The 21,512-nt window shown below is 40.4% G+C and overlaps 1 protein-coding gene across 1 annotated transcript in view; it reads left to right on the forward strand.

Annotated features, from left to right (window-relative positions):
* Positions 1 to 3,608: 3,608 nt before the first annotated feature.
* pdzd8 (PDZ domain containing 8) overlaps positions 3,609 to 21,512 on the forward strand; it is a 165,682-nt gene continuing 147,778 nt past the window's right edge. The window contains exon 1 of the mRNA XM_068002139.1: positions 3,609 to 4,592. Coding sequence (XP_067858240.1) covers positions 3,787 to 4,592 — 806 coding nt within the window. The 5' untranslated portion in view covers positions 3,609 to 3,786. The remainder of the gene's footprint in view (positions 4,593 to 21,512) is intronic.

Below are 21,512 nucleotides of genomic sequence, written 5' to 3' on the forward strand. Positions count from 1 at the left end.
AGAAAAGGGATGACAATAATTAAAATAAACTAGAATCAAAAGGCATGTCATTATCTGTCTACTTTATATTCACAATCGGTGCTTCTGTGTCTAAGGCATTACAGAGTTGAACAAGAAACAGTAATCTCTGTAAATATTACAAGTATCAGTTTGCATATGCATGAACTGGAAATAAGAGTTTCTAGAAAATGTATGAAACTGTTATTTCTTTGAAACTACTGGATATTTACAATTTTTTTTACCAGAATTATACCAGGGCTAAAAGCATTAAATTATGAGAACAGGTTGCATAGACTAGACTTTTATTCCCTTAAATATAGATTAAGGGGTGATCTAATTGAGGTGTTCATGATGATCAAAGGTGTTGATAGGGTAGATAGAAAAACTATTTCCTCTGGTGGGAGAGTCCAGAACAAGGGAGCATTGTTAGTTTGGTTCACTCTTACCTCTCGATCAGAAGATTGTTGATTGTGCACTTCAATGCAGTGCAGAGGGAGTACTGCATTGTCAGATGATATGTTGAACTGAGATCTTTTTTGCCTGGTGGTGTTGATTGAGAAAGAGGAAAGGAGAAAGGGGAAACATTTGCAGGGCTATGGGGAAGGGCAGGGGAGTGGGACTAATTGGATAGCTCTTTCAAAGAGCCAGCACAGGCACGATGGGGCGAATGGCCACCTTCTCTGCTGTATCATTCTATAATTCTAAAAACAGATTAATTGATCATTCATCTCATTGTTGTTTGTGGGACCTTACTGTGTGCAAAGTAACTACCATGTTTATCAATATAGCAGTCACTGCACTTCAAAGTAATTTGTTACATGTGAAACACTTTGAAACATTTCTGAGAGATGTGATATGGCACTATATAAATGAAAGTCTTACTTTCTTTTTGAAATAAGGATTCTGCTAAAGAAATCTGTTCATGTTGTCTTACATGAGATCTGTGGCATTTGATATACTTGGGCAGCTTGTAACTGTATAATATCTTAGTTTCAGCTGCAACTTTATTATCAGCAATGTTACCTTATACAGAAGCTGAGAAAAGACAAGTACCCTTAAAGGGGAAGGTAAAATTATGCTCAGGTGTAATAAGGAACTATGTTATGCTCTCTAAGCTCAGCCTTTGTTTGTTTCTTATATTTGTTTTATTATCACTAATAAACAGACTTATTTAAAGGCCCTCTCTTTCAAATTGCTTTTACTGATTTTAAAATGATTTAGACAGCTAGCTGATCACAGTGTAAAAACTACCTTTTCCAACGTGGGTAAAATGACATAGGGAAGGAATGTTTAAAGTGTAATGAAGTGTTTCACTTCAATAAGCTATTGAGGTGGCAATGCCAGTGAGCACATAGGAGTAACATCCAATTATTTTTTGGAAAAAAGAGGCACTATCTTTCTATCCAGGAAGAAAGATCAGTTAAACAAAAATTCATGTCATTTTTTTTGTCAGATAAAGCCAAATAAAAATGACACAACAACATTTTCACAATTCAATTAAATACAAATTGCACCGAAACAAAACTGCTTGCCGTACATATTTTGGAGAAAGGGTCTTCCCATTAAAAAAAACTTGCATCTGATCAACTATAAAGTTTGATTATAATCTACTGAAAAGTGTCCAAGTTATTTATAGGACAAACACTAGGCCAATGGCACAACACAACTTCTGCATTATAGCATCATTCAAAATCAAGACAAGTAAGAATCTACATGTCCCAAATAAATCTGCTCTATGTATAACTGTAAATAATTTAAAAAGCTAGAAATTAAAGTAATTGCTGAAAAATAGCCAGATCTGATTGAATTGTTCTAACGTTGAAAGCTGCAGTGCGTCCCATAGTCGGGTGTAAGTGGTGATGGGAATCAAGCACATTTTCCCAGTTGATTTTTTTGGGAAGCATAAATAAACTCTCCTCCAAAAGGAGTTTCCATTTTAGTAATATAAGTTAACATATTATAAAAAGGATATAGAGGCATTGGAGAAGGTGCAGAAAAGATTCACACGGATGATACCAGAACTGAGAGGATATACATATCATGAAAGGCTGAGGCTCTTTAGAAAAGGTTTGGAGTGACCTAGTAGATGTCTATAAGGTGATGAAAGGGTTTGATAGGATGGGCATAGAGAAATTGTTTCCACTTGTGGGGGAAGAGCAAAACTAGAGGTCAAAAATATAAGAGAGTCATTAATAAATCCAATAGGGAATTCAGGAGAAGCTTCTTTACACAAAGAGTGGCAAGAATATGGAATGTGCTACAAGGAGTAGTTGAGGCAAATAGCACAGGTACATTTAAGGGGAAGTTAGATAAGTAGACAAGGAGAAAGGAATAGAAGGGTATGCTGATAGGGTAAGTAGGGAGGGAGGAGGCTCCTGTGGAGCATAACCGCCGGCATAGACCAATTGGGCCGAATGGCCTGTTTCTGTGCTGTACTCAATGTAACTTCTCTTGAATAACCTACTTAATGGTTTGATACTTATATTCTCCCTATAATTGTCTCCTGGGCCATTCGATAGTAATCAGGGACAGGAACCCTGGTTGATGTTTCCATTCCATAGACTGAAGATTCCCAGGCTAAAAGTAGCACCCCGACTGTAGCTGCAACTGAGATTTGGTAACTCAGCACTTAGAATTTGGGATCTTGCTGTCCAGATGCTTCAGTACCACACCACGTGATGGATTTACCCATTGGGCTAGCACATCATTTTTCCAATCTAATAGAAAATGTTTGGAAAATACATAAATTGAAACACCTTGACAATTTTTGAACTGCGGGTATAAGAAAAACACATCCTAAAAATCTGGAGAAACTGCCACAAATCTGAAAACTTGGCAATGTTCGTAATGATTAAACGGCACAGAATTAAACGAAATTAAAACTTGGTCCGCCCTTTCCTCTCGTTAACTTCCAAGTTAAATTCTGCAATCTCCGTTTTCTTTTTGTGTTGCAACCTGTAACTCAGTTGGAGTTTACAAGCTGGGCGGAGACACTGTTAAGGAAATCTTTGCAGAGATGCGACTCCTCAAAGCTGCAGCCCGCACCGTAGCGGAGATACAGCTTATTCACAAGCGGCCATGTTGGAAATTTGGAGCGCTGTGCATTGTGGGACCGGACATTGTTGTTGCAATTCTGAGACTCGTTACTCGTTACTAATAAACGGAATCTGTTTACTATCTGGATTTTTGAAGATTTATAACCTATTACAATAGGCCAGAACAGGGAAAGTTCAAAAAGTAAACCTTAAGTCCTTCTATTACAAGTTGAAAATACACCAAAGAATATAAGCGAAGGTGAATAGAGAGCTCACTGAAAGATTGCGGTTCACAGATCTCTCGAATCCCGCTGAGTTTGGCTTAAAATGTGCTTTACTTCTTAAAATTATAGCTGCGTCCTACAAACAGGCAGGGTTCCGCCGTATTTATACGGATCTGCGATCTGTTTTTTTTGTGGATGAAGACTCCGCACTAAAGTTGGCTGATCGCCCAGTGCCGCTTTCCAAGCTCGGAGCCGGAGATGGGCCTGAGTTGCCGCGGCGTAGCGCGGCCGCTGGGGGGTTGGGTGGCCGCCGGCGAACGTTGTTGCGGCTGATGCGGGGCGCGTTGCGCATGCACGCTGGCCTGGGAGGAGGGAGGACAGTGGCGTCTCTTTCATTGTGCTGCCGGGGACGAGTCATGTAAACATGGAGCCGTGAGTGTAGCAGCTGGGGAGAGAGAGAGGAGGAAGCAAAATGCAAAAGAGGTAAACGGATAAAAATTACAGTAAATTCACAAAGGGGAGCAGCGATGATTTACTTAATCCTACTGTCGGCGCTAGCTGGGGCTCTGTGCGTTGTGCTGCTGCAGATTTTATTGCTGTATCGGAACAAACCGGAGCCTGTACCCCGGCATGTGCAATACGTCAAGCCCGTGGTCGAGCCCTTGCTCAAGGATTATTTTAGCGGCTTCAAGGAGCCGCCGGCTTCTCCGGACTCGGGTTCCTCCATACCCGGGGGTAGCAGCAAGTCAGAGACCTGCCACTTCCTCAACGCCATTTTTTTGTTTCTCTTTCGGGAGCTCCGCGACACCCCCATCGTCCGGCACTGGCTGACCAAGAAAATCAAAGTGGAGTTCGAGGAATTGTTGCAGACCAAGACGGCGGGCCGGTTACTGGAGGGGCTGAGCCTCCGCGACATCTCTCTGGGCAACGCGCTGCCCGTCTTCAAGAGCGCTAAACTCCTGCAGCCGGCAGCCCCGGTCTACGGCAGCAGCCAGGACGACGACGAAGGCGGCGGCGTGCCCGATGAGCTCAACTTCGAGGTGGACCTCGAGTACAACGGGGGCTTTCATCTCGCCATAGATGTGGACCTGGTCTTCGGCAAATCAGCTTATCTCTTCGTCAAGATGAGGAGGGTGGTGGGCAGGCTGAGGCTGCAGTTCACCCGCCGCCCTTTCACCCACTGGTCTTTCGCTTTCATGGACGATCCTTTCATTGATTTCGAGGTGAAGTCACAGTTTGAGGGCCGGCCCATGCCACAGCTCACCTCCATCATTGTCAACCAGCTGAAGAGGGTCATCAAACGGAAGCATACTTTACCCAACTACAAAATCAGGTACAGTCACTGGCATACTGATTGCGATGGCCGTTTTTTTTTTGGTGTGGCTATTCCAGCTGCAACTTTGTGCATTAGCAACATGATAATTAATGTAGCCATACTGCATCGTGCTGCATTTTCCCGTTAGTCATCTCTTGGCAAGGTATTAAGTTACAGATGGCAATTGTTTTTCAAACCAGTGTGTTGTGCGATATTAAGGAGCAGCTCAGTATTAAAGGAGCAAACTGCATCTCAATTTTAAAAGCAGCAGGCCTTCCCAGTGATGTGCAGTAAGACTGATGACCATCTTTATAGTGATGTCATGTTTTACTGTCTAACTTGAAAATAATTGGAAATATTAACTACAGTTCCCATGGTGATATAACTCCCATCAGTTAGTCTGTCCATGTAGTTCACCAGAGCCAGGCGAGTTTTACTGGAATCAACGGCCAGTGACAAATTCAAAGTGCTGCAACTTGGAAGTTAATATTAACAGGGACTCGGTAGAGGATGTTAGTTGTTTTATCGTTCACTCTGTCCAAACACTGAAACACTGTAGGTGACAATAAACAAAGCAGATAGATGCTAGATTGTATTGTTTAAAGCATGATGTGGAGATGCCGGTGATGGACTGGGGTTGACAATTGTAAACAATTTTACAACACCAAGTTATAGTCCAGCAATTTTATTTTAAATTCACAAGCTTTCGGAGATTTTCTCCTTCCTCAGGCAAATGTTTGCCTGAGGAAGGAGAAAATCTCCGAAAGCTTGTGAATTTAAAATAAAATTGCTGGACTATAACTTGGTGTTGTAAAATTGTTTACAATTGTTTAAAGCAGTTGAGCTCAAATCCTCTGATGTTGTTATGCATCTGTAACATGTCCTGGTCAGGCTGCACCTACAGTTCTGATCTTCATGACATGAGGGGCCCATTCAGATTCTGGAGCCACTAAAAAGAGGAATGATGCTGATCCTTGGTGTGAAGGGGCAGAGCTGTGAGAAATTACTTGATAAATTAGGGCTTTTCAGTCTTGAAAAATGGTATCTCGGAGGGGAGTTTATACAGTGAGAGATAGACTAAAGTAAAGTTAAAACAATATCGTCAGAAAAGACAATAGGCCACATGTTCAGGGTTGTGACGGGCAAATTTCACGTAGACAGCAGGAAGTAATTCTTTACAATAGACAGCTAGAATAGGATGCCAGGAATGGTGGTTGAGGTCAGGCCAGGAGTCATTTAATAAAAGGCTAGATGCTATAATTGGAGGGCTTCTGGAAGGATGAGATCAAATGGGTTGAAAGGCCTTCTTCATCTGAACTGATTTTGTGATCTTGGTATTTTATTCTAACAAGTGAAACTTTCCCCGTGGAGCAAGAAAGTGTTGTGTTTTCATAGATGGTATTGTTTAAAATCAACCACCCATGGAGACCAAATGGTGCATTAGGTCAGATACCAGGACTTTGGTTCAGATCCAGCCCAGGCTGAAGCTGTAAGAGGTGAGTTTGGCCAGTCTTAAAATAGTACAGAAGTAAACATAATTTGACGCTAATCTATAATATATTTTCTATGTATATATGATAAGGTGCCACACAAAAGGTTGTTACACAAGATAAGGGCTCATGGGGTGGGGGTAATATATTAGCTTCGATAGAGGATTGGTTAATGGACAGAAAGCAGAGAGTAGGAAAGAAAGGGTCATTTTCAGGTTGGCGGGCTGTAACTAGTGGGTGCCGCAAGGATCAGTACTTGGGCCGTAGCTATTTACAATCTTAATGACTTAGATGAAGGGACTGAGTGTAATGTATCCAAATTTGCTGACGATACAAAGCTAGGTGGGAAAGTAAGCTGTGAGGAGGACACAAAGAGTCTGCAAAGGGATATAGATAGGTTAAGTGAGTGGGCAAGAAGGTGGCAGATGGAGTATAATGTGGGGAAATGTCAGCTTATTCACTTTGGTAGGAAGAATAAAAAAACAGAATATTTTTTAAACGGTGAGAAACTATTAAATGTTGGTGTTCAGAGAGATTTGGGTATCTTTGTACATGAAGCACAGGAAGTTAATATGTAGGTGCAGCAAACAATTAGCAAGGCAAATGATATGTTGCCCTTTATTGCGAGGGAGTTGGAGTACAAGAGTAAGGAAGTCCTGTTGCAATTATACAGGGCTTTGGTGAGACCACTCCTGGAGTACTGTGTAGTTTTGGTCTCCTTACTTAAGGAAGGATATACTTGCCTTGGAGGCGGTGCAACAAAGGTTCATGAGATTGATTCCTGGGATGAGAGGGTTGTCCAAGAGAAGAGATTGAGTAGAATGGGCCTATATTCTGTGGAGTTTAGAAGAATGAGAAGTGATCACATTGAAATGTATAAAATTCTTAGAGGGCTTGACAGGGTAGATGCAGAGAGGCTGTTTCCCCTGGCTGGAGAGTCTAGAATTAGGGGGCATAATCTTAAGGTAAGGGGTGGGCTATTTAGGACTGAGATGAGGAGGAATTTCTTCACTCAAAGGGTGGTGAATCTTTGGAATTCTCTATGTGGATGCTCAGTCGTTGAGTATATTCAAGGCTGAGATCGATAGATTTTTGGACTCAAGGGGAATCGAGGGATATGGGGATCAGGCGGGAAAGTGGAGTTGGGGTCAAAGATCAGCCATGACCTTATTAAATGGCGGAACAGGCTCGAGAAGCCATATGGCCTCCTCCTGCCCCTATTTCTTATGTTCTTACGTCCTGCGCTCCTTATTTGGGCATCATCTTTCTGTGACACCTGCAGCTGCACACTTATATCACTCGCGAGAGCTTCACATACTTAGACCTGTGGCATCACTAATGCAGCCTGAGGGAAATTTGCCTTGTCCTGACTTGCAGTGGACAAAGCCATGGGAGATCCACTGCTTCTCACCAGAATACCATCTATGAAACCTCACTCAAAGGCCACAGGATGTTGGTGTGTGAAATGGAAAAATGTCATACTGGTGCAGTCGGGGGTGCTATTCTCAGGTTATAACTGAGGTTCACTGATCGGCACACTCATGGGAGCATTAAAGTACTGGTAATGTTGACGCTGATATTGGGTGCCCAAAATGTAAAATGTTTCTTTCTCCAGCAAATTTAAACACTTTGTGGGGGAGGGGATTTGCTTGGGTAGTAGTGCAAAACAGCCAATAGCGAATCAGCAGCCCATTTTCCCCTCAAAGAAAATCGGGCAGAGTGTAAACCAGGCTGCCTATTCACTATTGCCCATTTTACACTACTGCCCAAGACGAATTTCACCCTCTCTAAATTTGAAGTAGCTGCATTGAACTTTTAACTTTATAGCTTTTGATCACTTACCTTTTTTCCTGTTTGGGCAGCTTGCAACATGCCCTCTCCCAAATCCATTATTTCAGTGAGAACGGATTGAATTTGCTTCATTCACTCATAGTCAGTCAAGAATCTTAATCCTGGAACCACTTTAATTTTTTTCCTACTGCTTCTCTTGTAAGTATGAAGATCAAAACTGCGCACATTATTACTTATGTGGATTCACCAGTGCTTTACTGATTGTCCACTTAGTTTCCTGGGGCATTTATCTTATAGTTCTTCATAAATACCTAGTGTTCTACTTACCCTGAAATCTGTTATTGTACAATGTGACAATATGTTTTGCTTATTCAGCCATCATTCTTTTTCCAATTCACTTAATGTAACAGTATTCCCTTCATTTTGTGATTTTCTTTTTCTTTTCCGGACCAATGTCAGTTATCTTACTTCTCAATGCTGAACAACATTTGCTCAAATATTTAGTTTCTAGATATTCAAGTTTTGTCCCTCCTTAATATTCTGTTTTCTGACCCAACTTAATATCACCTTCAAACTTAGTCATTCTACTTACAATACCTTCATCAAGATCATCAAGCAATATTGGGGTCCTAGCACAGCCTCTGGGTTATATAACTGTTCATTGTTTTCCAAATACAGCCATTATTGTTGTTACCCTTGCCCTTTACTTGCTGTTAAGTAGCTAGTTTCCCACTTCTTCATTTAGCCGTGAAACTTTCATTCTATCCATATGTCGCTTATGACGGTTCTTGTGAGATGCTTCCTGAAAATTAAAATATTGCCTCAACCATATCATCGTCTCTGCAACTCTGCTATGTTCTTAAAGCATTTCAGTGAATTTTTTGCGCATGGCCTGCTGTTCATATCTTACTGTGTCTCACGCCAAGTTTGGGTTGTGAACACATTTTCCATAGTCTGGTCCCTGGAGAAAATGTGTTCAAATAGAAAATAAAATCAAAAATTAAAACAAGTGAAAGGCATGCAGGGATATTTTTAGCAACCCTAAAAGGTGAAGTCCTGTTTTGATAGTGACCTCTACTGCTTTTCCACTAGGAATGGGAAGCTCCTTTCCTTAAGCTGGAGTTCAAACATATCTCTCACTCTCTAATATATATAAAGCATAAACTGTAATATCTCCTGAGGCACTGTTTTTAAAATGAATCAAATTGCAACATGCTTATAACAGCCCAGCCAGTCTTGCCCTAATTTCCATTTTCTTTCTCAGGGTGAGGTACAGAGACTGATACCATACTGGGTTTATCGTGCCTCTGTACAATGGCACTGCCATAGAACCACGCGTGGGAAACACAGCTGCAATTTCCTGAAGCTCCTCACATTAAAAATAGCTGAGTGTATGAGGAATGCTTCTCTACTTTGTTTTATTTATTTCCTCCAGAAATAGGGAGTTAATGTATGGTTAGAACCTTTTAAAAATGTAACTCATTTCATGATTAGATGATGCAGAATTACAATATTAACAATTCCAAAGTGGAAAAAACCTTCCTACCTAAAGCTTATTGTTCCTTTTAAAATATACACCATTGAGAATGAAAAGTTGGGAGTAATTGTTTGCTTGGCATGGAAAGAATGCTGGTTGGTTTGACATGCGTCATCTAATCTTGAATCCAAGCTGTTTCTTTGTTGAACCATAACTAATTAGGCAACTTGACTCATAGGCCAAGGAAAATATTAGTCCAATTTAAATTTTACAGACATTCTCTTAGATTGAAATCTTTTTGAGTGAACCCCTTCCATACTGTTCGCATCGAGTAGAAACAGTGGCCGATGTAAGGTTGATATAAGTAATAACATACATACTTAAGGATTATTGTACACTGCTTGTAACTGAGAACAAGTATAAATAATAAATGAGTGCAAGATAGAAAAGATTAAGCAAGTTGGCTATTCATCTGTAACATTTCAAATTTGTCTGAATGGTTAGCGATCTTGGGTGTTTATTTTACAATTGGCTGCCTCCAGTATTTGAAACCTGAACTGCGCAGTTTGTAAGTGGAAGTTCAATTTGAAGATCATTCAGTTTTTCAAATGGGAGAGGAGAAATTAGTTCCTTACTTTTTATATGTTACTAGTTTTACGTTGTGTGGTCTCTGGAGTCAAGCTATAATATCTGGCGGAAACAGATGTATTTCTTTTTCTTCAAAGTTAATATTGCATTGGATATATCCACTAGTACAGCTCTGAGCACTTAATTGCTGCCCCACACCACTGTCATGACTCTACAAATAAAATTACTGGCCCAAACTTTGCCCCCACCTGACCTTGAAATGTAGAACCATGTATCATCCTCCCCCAAATATTGGCCTTAATGTTAAAGCACATATAAGGACAACACAAATTTAAAAAAAATATATTTGGGTTCAATTTTCCTACATCTGTGCTCAGCTAGAGACTGAAGTGATCCCCCATAGTTGCTTATTTGAAAGTTGCTGGCAGTCTCTGCCTGTGCTTTATCTCAAACCACCTTCCCTCAGTTTAAAAATAAACAAGGTTGTGGTTGAATAGAATTTTTAGGTTTCAGGTATATTGCCACTTTTATTTCATTGCAAAGTGGTTTCTGCCTTGTGGTGATGCAACAGTTACAGTACAACTCTGGAATCGGGTCCTAATTTGACCCCAGCATGAAGCAGTGTAAACCTGCTCAAGTTAAGTTATCCCTCAATGCTTGGGTTTGATACCACATGGAGAACTTCAGAACTGTGTCCAAATGGGTTTAAAAAGTGCTCAAGGCAGTCCCTTGGATCTCCTGGCCATCTTAGAAATGTACACTGTGTTATTTTAAATGTTTTGAAAGTGCAGATGGTGGTGCTATCAAAACATTTAAAATGTAACAGCTTGCAATGAAGCTCTTGAGGCCAGTAGCTACAGTATAAACATAGTCATACAACTTGTGAAGCAGTCACTGTAACTCGTGCATAATACATATCAGTTTTGCTGTTAGGCAGGGCCACTTGTATATAAATATTGTATCCAATGGGTCCTCACTGTTATTTCTCAGTGTTTCGTAATCTTTCCTCTTTTGGTTAGGCTCCCAATTTTAACTTGCACCTCTGTCAAGCACCTTGGGACCTTTGTCTACATGAAAGGCACTAAAATAATGCAACCTGATATGTAACTAACAGGAAAGCATCATTGATTGAAATTCAGCCCATTTTATGGGTGTTTATTACTAGGCCTCACAAAAAGTTCTCAATAATATTTCAGTAGTACGCAGTTAAAGTATTTAGGGAAAGTTGTTTTAATATTTGGGAATTTTTATTTCCACCAATTTGGATGAGTTGTAAATATTGAGCTTGAATGGCTAAGTTTTGTCCATTCAGTCAATGTCATTGATGTCAGTCCCATACATCAAATTTATAGAGAAGTCTTCCAAATATTGGTTTGAAATTAAGTGCTAATATAATGTAAATTAAACCTCACAGATTGTAAATGTTATAACATGTTCCATTTTCCTGTTTCATTTTAAATGCTTTTTTGGGAAGTGGGCAGGAGACTAGGTGACACAGTCTTTTCACTTTTCGAAGCCCAGGTTCAGGTCAAGCCTAAAGTGATGGGAGAAAATCTCTTTTCTTTGTTTCCAGCAAAGGGCATATGTGAATTGGGTTTGGGCAGTCTTAGACCAGTTTCTAGCAGGTGTGGGCCCAGGCCCATGACATAAAGCTGCCCCTTATTTGGATGCAGCGTACAGGCCACGAAAATGGGGAATGGAAATGACCAATTGGTACAGTGAGGTTGGGGCAGAGTGGAGGGAGCTTTACTCAACAGCTAGCTGAGCAAGCCTGACTTTGTGACTGTTGGATGCAGATGCTGGGTGCCTGAAATGGCAGTGTTCTACTCTTCATGGCTAGCATGCGTCATCTTGATAAACACAAACATTCACAAGAAAGGAGGAGGAATGGGGCATTTTGAAGAGGACATGAGGCTACAATTAATTATTCAAAATAAAACAATAATCAGCAAAGAAGCTCATCAATTGTGAGCCAGAGGAACTTTAAATTATTCAGTAGAACACATTCCAGCAAGACATCTGACTTCCAGATGTTTTAACTCTGATTAATAGTAAATAAGATTTTATGATTATCCAGCTAATAAATTGTGTCAAATTGGCTACTTAATGAGCCAGGGTCGCAATATTAGAAATCTTTTCCATTGCAGCTGTTTGACTTAAAACATAGTAACATTTCAGCTATAGCTGAGTACTGGTCTTCACTGTGCTACCTATTAATTAATTACATTTGACTGTCAATAGAACATAGAAACATAGAAAATAGGAGCAAGAGTAGGCCATTCAGCCTTTCGGGCCTGCTCCGCCATTCAAAATAATCGTGGCTAATCGTCTAACTCAGTATCCTGTTCCCGCTTTTTCCCCATATGCCTTGATCCCTTTAGCATTAAGAAATATATCTAATGACTTGGCCTCCACTGTCTTCTGTGGTAGACAATTCCATAGGTTCACCACCCTCTGAGTGAAGAAATTTCTCCTCATTTCGATTCTAAATGGCATACCCCGTATCCTGAGACTGTGACCCCTGGTTCTGGACTCCCCAGCCATCGGGAACATCCTCCTTGCACCTAGTCTGTCTAGTCCTGTTAGAATTTTATATGTTTCGATGAGATCACCTCTCATTCTTCTGAACTCTAGTGAATATAGGCCTAGTCGACCCAATCTCTCCTCATACGTCAGTCCTGCCATCCCAGGAATCAGTCTGGTAAACCTCCGTTGCACTCCCTCCATGGCAAGGACATCCTTCCTCAGATAAGGAGACCAAAACTGCACACAATACTCCAGATGTGGTCTCACCAAGGCCCTGTATAACTGCAGTAAGACATCCCTGCTCCTGTATTCAAATCCTCTTGCAATGAAGGCCAACATACCATTCGCCTTCCGAACTGCTTACTGCACCTGAATGCTCACTTTCAGCGACTGGTGTACAAGGACACCCAGGTCTCGTTGCACCTCCCCTTTTCCCAATCTATCACCATTCAGATAATAATCTGCCTTTCTGTTTTTACAACCAAAGTGGATAACCTCACATTTATCAACGTTATACTGCATCTGCCACCTTCTTGCCCACTCACCCAATTTGTCTAAATCACATTGGAGCCTCTTTGCATCCCCCTCACAGCTCACATTCCACCCAAGCTTTGTGTCGTCTGCAAACTTGGAAATGTTACATTTAGTTCCCTCATCCAAATCATTGATATATATTGTGAATGGCTGGGGCCCAAGCACTGATCCCTGCGGTACCCCACTAGTCACTGCCGGCTACCTGGAAGAAAACCCATTTATTCCTACTCTCTTTCCTGTCTGTCAACCAATTCTCAATCCATGCCAGTATATTCCCCCCAATCCCATGTGCTTTAATTTTGCACACTAACCTCTTGTGTGGGACCTTATCAAAAGCCTTCTTTAAATCCAAATACACCACATCCACTGGTTCTCCCCTATCTATTCTACTAGTTACATGCTCAAAAAACACCAGTAGATTTGTTAAGCATGATTTCCCTTTCATAAACCCATGCTGACTTTGTCCAATCCCGTTAATGCCCTCCAAGTGTTCTGTTATCACATCTTTTATAATAGACTCTAGCATTTTCCCCACTACTGATGTTGGGCGAACTGGTCTATAATTCCCTGTTTTTTCTCTCCCTTTTTTAAAATAGTGGGGTTACATTTGCCATCATCCAATCTGCAGGAACTGTTCCAGAGTCTATAGAATTTTGGAAGATGATCACCAATGCATCCACTATTTCCAGGGCCACTTCCTTTAGTACTCTGGGATGTAGATTATCAGGCCCTGGGGATTTGTTAGCCTTTAGCCCCATTAATTTCCCTAGCACCTTTTTTACTAATACTGGTTTCCTTCAGTTCCTCCCTCTCATTAGACCCTTGGTTCCCTAACATTTCTGGGAGGTTATTTGTGTCCTCCTTCGTGAAGACAGAACCAAAGTATGTGTTTAATTGTTCTGCCATTTCTTTGTTCCCCATTATAATTTCCCCCATTTCTGAATGTAAGGGACCTACATTTGTCTTCACTAATCTTTTTCTGTTGACATAGTTATAGAAGCTTTTACAGTCAGTTTTTGCTAGTTTAATCTCATATTCTATTTTTCCCCTCTTAATTAATCTCTTTGTGCTCCTTTGCTGAATTCTGAACTACTCCCAATCCTCAGGCTTGCTGCTTTTTCTGGCAATTTTATATGCCTCCTCTTTGGATCTAATACTATCCCTAATTTCTTTTGTAAACCACGGTTGAGTCACCTTTCCTGTTTCATTTTTGCGCCAGACAGGAATGAATAATTGTTGTAATTCCTGCACAAGTCCTTTAAATATTAGCCATTGCCTATCCACCATCATCCCTTTTAGTAAAGTTCCCCAATCTATCATAGCCAACTCGCACCTCATACTTTCATAGTTTCCTTTATTTAGATTCAGGACCCTAGTTTTGGATTCAACTACTTCACTCTCCATCTTAATGAGGAATTCTATCATGTTATGGTCGCTCTTCCCTAAGGGACCTCGCATAACAAAATTGTTAATTAATCCTTTCATTGCACAATACCCATTCTAGGATCACCTGTTCTCTAGTTGGTTCCTCAACATATTGATCTAGAAAACCATCACTTACACACTCCAGGAATTCCTCCCCCACAGTATTATTGCTGATTTGGTTTGACCAATCTATATGTATATTAAAGTCACCCACGATTATAGTTGTACCCTTCTTGCATGCGTCTCTAATTTCCTGTTACTGCCCTCCCCAACATCTCCACTACTGTTTGGGGGCCTATAGACAACTACCACCAACGTTTTCTGCCCCTTGGTATTTCTTAGCTCCACCCATACAGATTCCAAATCATGATTTTCCGAGCCAATATCCTTCCTCACTATTGCATTAATTTCCTCCTTTACTAACAATGCTACCCCACCTCCTTTCCCTTTTTGCCTGTCCTTCCTAAATATTGAATACCCCTGGATGTTCATTTCCCATCCTTGGTCACCCTGCAGCCATGTCTCTGTAATCGCAACTATATCATAACTGTTAATATCTATCTGTGCAGTTAATTCATCTACCTTATTGCGAATGCTCCATGCATTTAGACACAATGCCTTTAGACTTGTCTTTTTAAGATTGCTAGTCATCTTAGTTTTATTTTGCACTATGGCCCTATTTGTTTTTTGCCCTTGCTTTCTCTGCCTTCCACTATTGCTTCTTCCCTTTCTGTCTTTTGTTTCTATCCTTGTTTCCCCCTCCTCTGTCTCCCTGCTCAGGTTCCCATCCCCCTGCCATTCTAGTTTAAACCTTCCCCAACAGCACTAGCAAACACCCCAGCAAGGACATCAGTTCCGGTCCTGCTCGGGTGTAACCCGTCCCGCTTGTACAGGTCCCACCTTCCCCAGAACCGGTCTCAATGTCCCAGGACTCTAAATCCCTCCCTCCTACACCATCCCTGCAGCCACGCATTCATCTGGTCTATTCTCCTGTTCCTATACTCACTAGCACGTGGCACTGGTCGTAATCCTGAGATCACTACCTTTGAGGCCCTGCTTTTTAATTTATCTCCTAACTCCTTAAATTCACCTTGCAATAGGCCTTGATGTGTGTATATATACATTATTAGTTCAAGACCATAATAGCTTTTTGAAAATAATCTGAGTAATTATTAATATTATTAATAGTGTCTATATTTTACATATTGTAGTGGGTATTGTTGAGTTGGTTCTTTGGGGGTAAATCTTTTTTTGTGTGTAAAGTTAAATATATATATATATATATATATATATATATATATAGAGAGAGAGAGAGAGAGAGAGAGAGAGAGAGAGAGAGAGAGATGTTCTGTTTCTGCAGATTATTAATCTGGTAAATAGTGATCTTGCTTCCAGCCTGGGTCTCCGTTTGTTTGCTGCTCACGACACAGGTATGTCTGCTCCAAGCCTGGACTTTGCCACTCTCAGTCCCAGGCAGGCTGCCCAGTTATGGACTCAGAAACCTTCTCCATTGCTGCTCCATCATGGACCCCTCTTTCTCCCAGCTTCAGCCTCTGATCCTCCAGCCTGGCATCCTCAATTCACTCCCAGGTGTACCCAAGCTTTGAATTTTGCTTGTCTAACCCTGGACTCAGGCACCATTGTCGGGTGAAAGGAAAAGTGAGGCAGTGGTACGTAAGTAACAGCAGCATAGAAGTAATGTCACTATTGATACATAATAAATACAAACAGCTGCACCCTGGTAATAGTATACAGGCAGTGCAAAACAATAAATACATTAAAATTACCTGCTAGCAAACATATTACATAATTGAAAGCAAAATACTGTGGATGTTAGAAATCTGAAATAAAAACAGAAATTGCTGGAAATACTCAGGAGGTCAGACAGCACCTGACGAAATGTCAGAGAAATGTTCACTCTGTTTCTCTCTCAGTAGTGATGAAAGGTCATCGACCTGAAACGTTAACACTGTTTCTTTCTCCACAGATGCTGCCTGATCTGCTGAGTATTTCCAGCATTTTCTGTTTTTATAATACATAATTATGTAAATAGACAGGTCACCGCAACATTAACATTAATATATTATAAAATAAGGCAAAAGTGTACCCAGCAATTATAAGTGTACAGCACACAGCAACAACAGTATTATTAATTACTACAGAGAGAGCTCCATTGCCAAGTATTGGCTGATGCTGCATTATTGACCCCTCTTTTTCCCAGCTACAGGCTCTGGTCCCTCAGCCCGGCATCCACTATTCACTCCCAGCCCAGGCCGTGGCCCTCCTCCATCATACAAACACATGAGTCTGGCCCATGGACGATGAGAGGAAAAGGACAGCATGCAAAATATGTAGAAAGAGAGACAGATGCACTGAGAGAAAGGAAAGCAAGTGTTCAATAGGCAGATTGAGGGCCAGATGTACCAGAGATAGATGCATAAAAAGAGAAAGCATGGGAGACTTACAAAACGTAGAAAAGATGGACAAGGAAATACTTGCAGAAAGGGAATGAGTGAGAGTTGGAGATCAACAGATAAGAGCACGTGAGAGGCACATAGCACGAAAACAGGAGGTGGGAAGATTGAAAGACAAAGACAGAAAGAGGGTCAAAGAATTAGCGAGTGGGAGGTAAGCAGACAGTCAATTGCAGGGAGAGAGAGACAATTTATATGAAAAATGTCTTCCAGGAGAACAACTAATGAAAATAGGAAGTATTTTGAAATGTAACAGTTTTGACAGTCGGTGGGACTGTATGCACAACAATTATAGCCTGTAAAAAACAAAGTCCTTCACAGGGGATCATGTGAAATTTATCAATGAATTTTATAGCATTTTACATTGACTTTAGGTAGAGCTGTGTTTTTTGACTGAGTTTCTTTCCTTCACTGGATGCTTCAAGTTCTTTGGAGTTGGGAGTATTTGATACATTTCGTAGGAGTCTTGTACAATTTGTGCAGAATAGATTCATTAAGTTCGAATCCCCTAAATATCATAAAGCCTGGATGGGGGAGGATATACATGCGTACTAAATTTATGACTTTAGTTTTAAGAGACATTAATGAGTTTGACAGATTCAGAGAATTTGCACAACAAATGCAGCCCTAATGGTGACAGATGGGGTAGCTGTTTATGTGAGATGTGACTGACATATTAGTGAAAGAGTTTTTTTCCTTTAATTGAATAGTATACCATAACATAGATGACTCTGTGTGTGGAACTGCAAAGCATAGAATATATTTCAAAAGCGCAGAAGGCCTGGTAACTCACTTATGCCTTTGTTGCTCATATTAGTGGAGCCTTCTTCACTTACAGAATACATTCTGTATTCCATTTTTCTCCTGAGTTACTCAACTCATTAATATCCTCAAATAAAATTTTGGCATTTTACTAAAGTAAGAACTTTAGATGTTTTATGCTGTTGATTATTACAAGAGTTTGAGTATTGCTTAGTGACTGAAGTAAGCTTCAGTTCCTCTCTCTCCAGAAGTGAAGGCTACCATCATTAAAATGTCCATAGCAGCAATGAAGAATTTAATTCAAGGAGCTGTACTGAACCAGAGTAGATTGGATTAGAGCAGTGAGTCATGTAGCTAAATTGAAGTGACTCAATAGAAGGATAGAAAGTGCTTTAAAAATCTTGGTTGCACCACTGTATGAATTGTAATACTAACTGTACTCATTAGTTCTGACAAGCAGCCGAATCCTGATTTATTAGTTACAAAGCATGCAAAAAAATCCTAGATCTAAATGCTCCATAACCTATATTTTTTATTTTGAGTAAAGTGGTCACAAGAATGTGATTCCTCCCACCAGGAAATTATCATAGATTGTTGTCAGAGCTGTTGGAGGGAGCAGGGAAGAGTGAAGTGTAGTTCTAAACATATTACCCTATGCTTAGCCTTAGATTGGAAAAATAACTACCTATGATTTACAAAGTTTTCAACAGCACATGACCCCACCAGACATGCCACGTTTTATTTTTGGGGTTAGTGGTTGTGACATGATGACATTGAGCTGTAATGAACCGTTTATACTGTAGGACCACTTCAAGTAGAAGCAGTTCTGTAATATGATGCCTTATTGGTGCTGTGGAATCTACCTCATTTATACTTCAGGTTTATTTTTATCAGTAACTAGGGAGGGTCAGTATGGGTAAATGATGTGAAAATATATTGCTGCCTTTCATGCAGCCAGGAATAGTGGTATCATGTGGCACCGATAATTCCTGTTTACAGCTGGTGGCATTGGTATTATAGGTTCCAGAGGAATAGCTAGGCACCACCTCTTGAAGTGGTGCCAGCAGTACTCGCTCATCTGCATTACAGTGCTCTTGTGAAACTCAGGGTTGCTATCAGAGGCAGTGCTGCAATTTGAGAGGTGGGGGGAGGGCGGGAGGAAGGGGTAAGTCACTATAGTCCATTATTTGTAAATTGTTCTTTACAAAACCAGGAATATGACTGACCAAAGCTCTCTGGCTTTGCTGAAGTAAAAGTATAAAATAAAATTACTGGAAGAATGACGAAAATGAATGCAAATGTGTTGGACTCTGCACTTTAAAGGGAAAGAACAGCATAAAGGGTACATTTAAAGCACAGCAGCTCATTTTAAACCATGAACACTTGCAGCATCATTAGGGGAACTTGTGCCCCAATGTGTGAGGGAACTGTCCCAAGAGTCATTCATTCTGTCTGCTTCAAATATTCTCATTTGAGCACAGTAATTCATATTGTTTGCACAGTTTCAATGACATGAAACCACTTTTATTCCCCTGATGGCATCAACACTCACTACTTGAGCAGAAATACGATGGAAAACAACAAAAGAGCATTTAATTAATTGTAGTATTTTATATTTTAAAAGGGGTCCTCATAATGGAACACTTTTAACTTACAAGTGATGTGTGGTATTTATTGATGGTCCTGCTTTTTTACTTCAGCTTGATTACCTCATGGTCAGGATACAACGTAGCAGTTCAATTTTCTTGGGTAATTGTAGCTGCTTACCTACCTCAGTACAGTTCATGACGATATAGATTGTACCTGCTCTTCTGAAAGGAGTGGATTAGATGGGATTTACAGCTTGCGACTTTACAGTTCTTGTGGTTGGCCGACTATGCAGAGATTAGTAATAAAAATAAGATGCTCATCTGTCGATATCTGAGAGAGCAACACTGGTTAACATTTCAAGTGGATCCCTTCATTGGAAATTAAACAGCCCATTTTTTTCTTTTAAATGATGCTTGATTTGCAATTTATTTCTACCATTTTCTGTTTGTAGTTTAGATTTCTCCTCCCTTATTAGATTAAATGATAATTGGGAGAGAGCCCATGACGCTAAGTTATATTTGGTCCATTGGATTGACTGGATTAAATGGATGTGCATAGACTTTTCTTGTTCTATATCTTTTTAAAAAAAGGTTAATTTTATTTTCATTTTTCCAGTCCCTTGCCTCCATCCTGTGCCGACAGCTTGCTGAGATACAGTTTTGCTAGCCCTGCCACCCTCTGGAACTTTGCCCAAGTTTCCATTATTCATACGTGAGCCTTGATGATGAGTGTTGGCAGGCAGGGGGAACCTGATTGCAGAGGCTATCATAGCCAAGTCCATTTCAGTCTTCACCCAACATCTAAACATTTGCACCTCCAGGAGGGATCATTATATCGTAATTAGGAGCTATATAACCCTCGAATGGTCATGGTCTGGATAGTGGTATTAATTTGAGGTAATTAATTAATGGTCACAGAAGAAGCGTGATAGTAGAATATAAAAGTTTATTGGCTTAAGTGCATCTTTCGTAGCATATTTATCTGCCCACATTACAACAGTGACTAGACTTTCAAAATATTTCATTGGGTGGAAGGAAGGTTTTTTTTGGAAGTCCTGAGGACATACAATTATTTAGTACATTTCAAGTTTATTTGTTCTTTCAACATAACAAATGAGCCTGGTGAAAATATGATTTTGATATGACAGATCAGGATGGTGAGAGCTTGAGGTCCAGTTTTCTAAGCTGGTTTAGGCATTTAGCTTCTCAGACTCTCATCTCCAAATTCTGCACAATTCTAGTATACTTTTATTTATGTGGACTTGGAGGAACAATGACACTTCATTGGGAAGCCAAGTGATAGAGCTATTGAGATGGCAGTGTATCTACCAAATATTTGTCTTGCTTGTTGGGCTGGTCTGTGGTGAGTGTCTGCATTCCCTTTGAAACAGTACTTTCATATGTGTACTTTCTTGTGATTCCCTCGTGTATTTTTTAGTACAGAAATTCTTTATTCCTAAAAGACTATGTATTTCCTTGTATCCATTGCCAAAATGCTGTGAGTTACACCTCAAGCATTTCCATTGTTGACACCATTCTGTCAATTGGGTCCTGTTCAAAAAAGGGAAGAGGGATAAAGCCGATAATTACAGGCCAGTCTGCCTAATGTTGGTGGTCGGTAATCTGTTGGAGACTATAATCCAGGACAAAATTAATTGTCACTTGGAAAAACATGCGTTAATACATGAGAGCCATCACGGATATGTTAAAGGCAAATTGTGTCTGACAAAACTTGATTGAGTTCTTTGATGAAGTAACGGAGAGGGTTGATGTCGTGTATATGGACTTTCAGTAGGTGTTTGATAAAGTGCCACATGATGTTAGCAGAATTGAAGCTTATGGGATTAAAGGGGCAGTTGCAGCATGGATAAGAAATTGGCTAAGAGACAGAAAGCAGAGAGTAGTGGTAAATGGTTGTTTTTCAGACTGGAGGAAAGTATACAGTGGTGTTCCCCAGGGGTTGGTATTAGGACCACTGCTCTTTTTGATATCTATTAATGACCTGAACATGTATAAAGGACATAATTTCAAAGTTTGTAGATGACACAAAGCTCGGAAATGTAGTAACAGAGACGAGGAAAGTAGCAGACTTCAGGAAGCCATAGACAGACTGGTGAAATGGGCAGACACATGGCAGACAAAATTTAATTCAGAGAAGTGGGATGTGAAGCATTTTGGAAGGAAGAATGAGGAGAAGCAATATAGACTAAATGGTACAATCTTAAAGGGGGCGTAGGAACAGAGAGACCTGGGGGTTCACATACACACATCTTTGAAGGTGG

This window comes from Heptranchias perlo, chromosome 21, assembly GCF_035084215.1.
Source record: "Heptranchias perlo isolate sHepPer1 chromosome 21, sHepPer1.hap1, whole genome shotgun sequence".
Lineage (NCBI taxonomy): Eukaryota > Metazoa > Chordata > Chondrichthyes > Hexanchiformes > Hexanchidae > Heptranchias > Heptranchias perlo.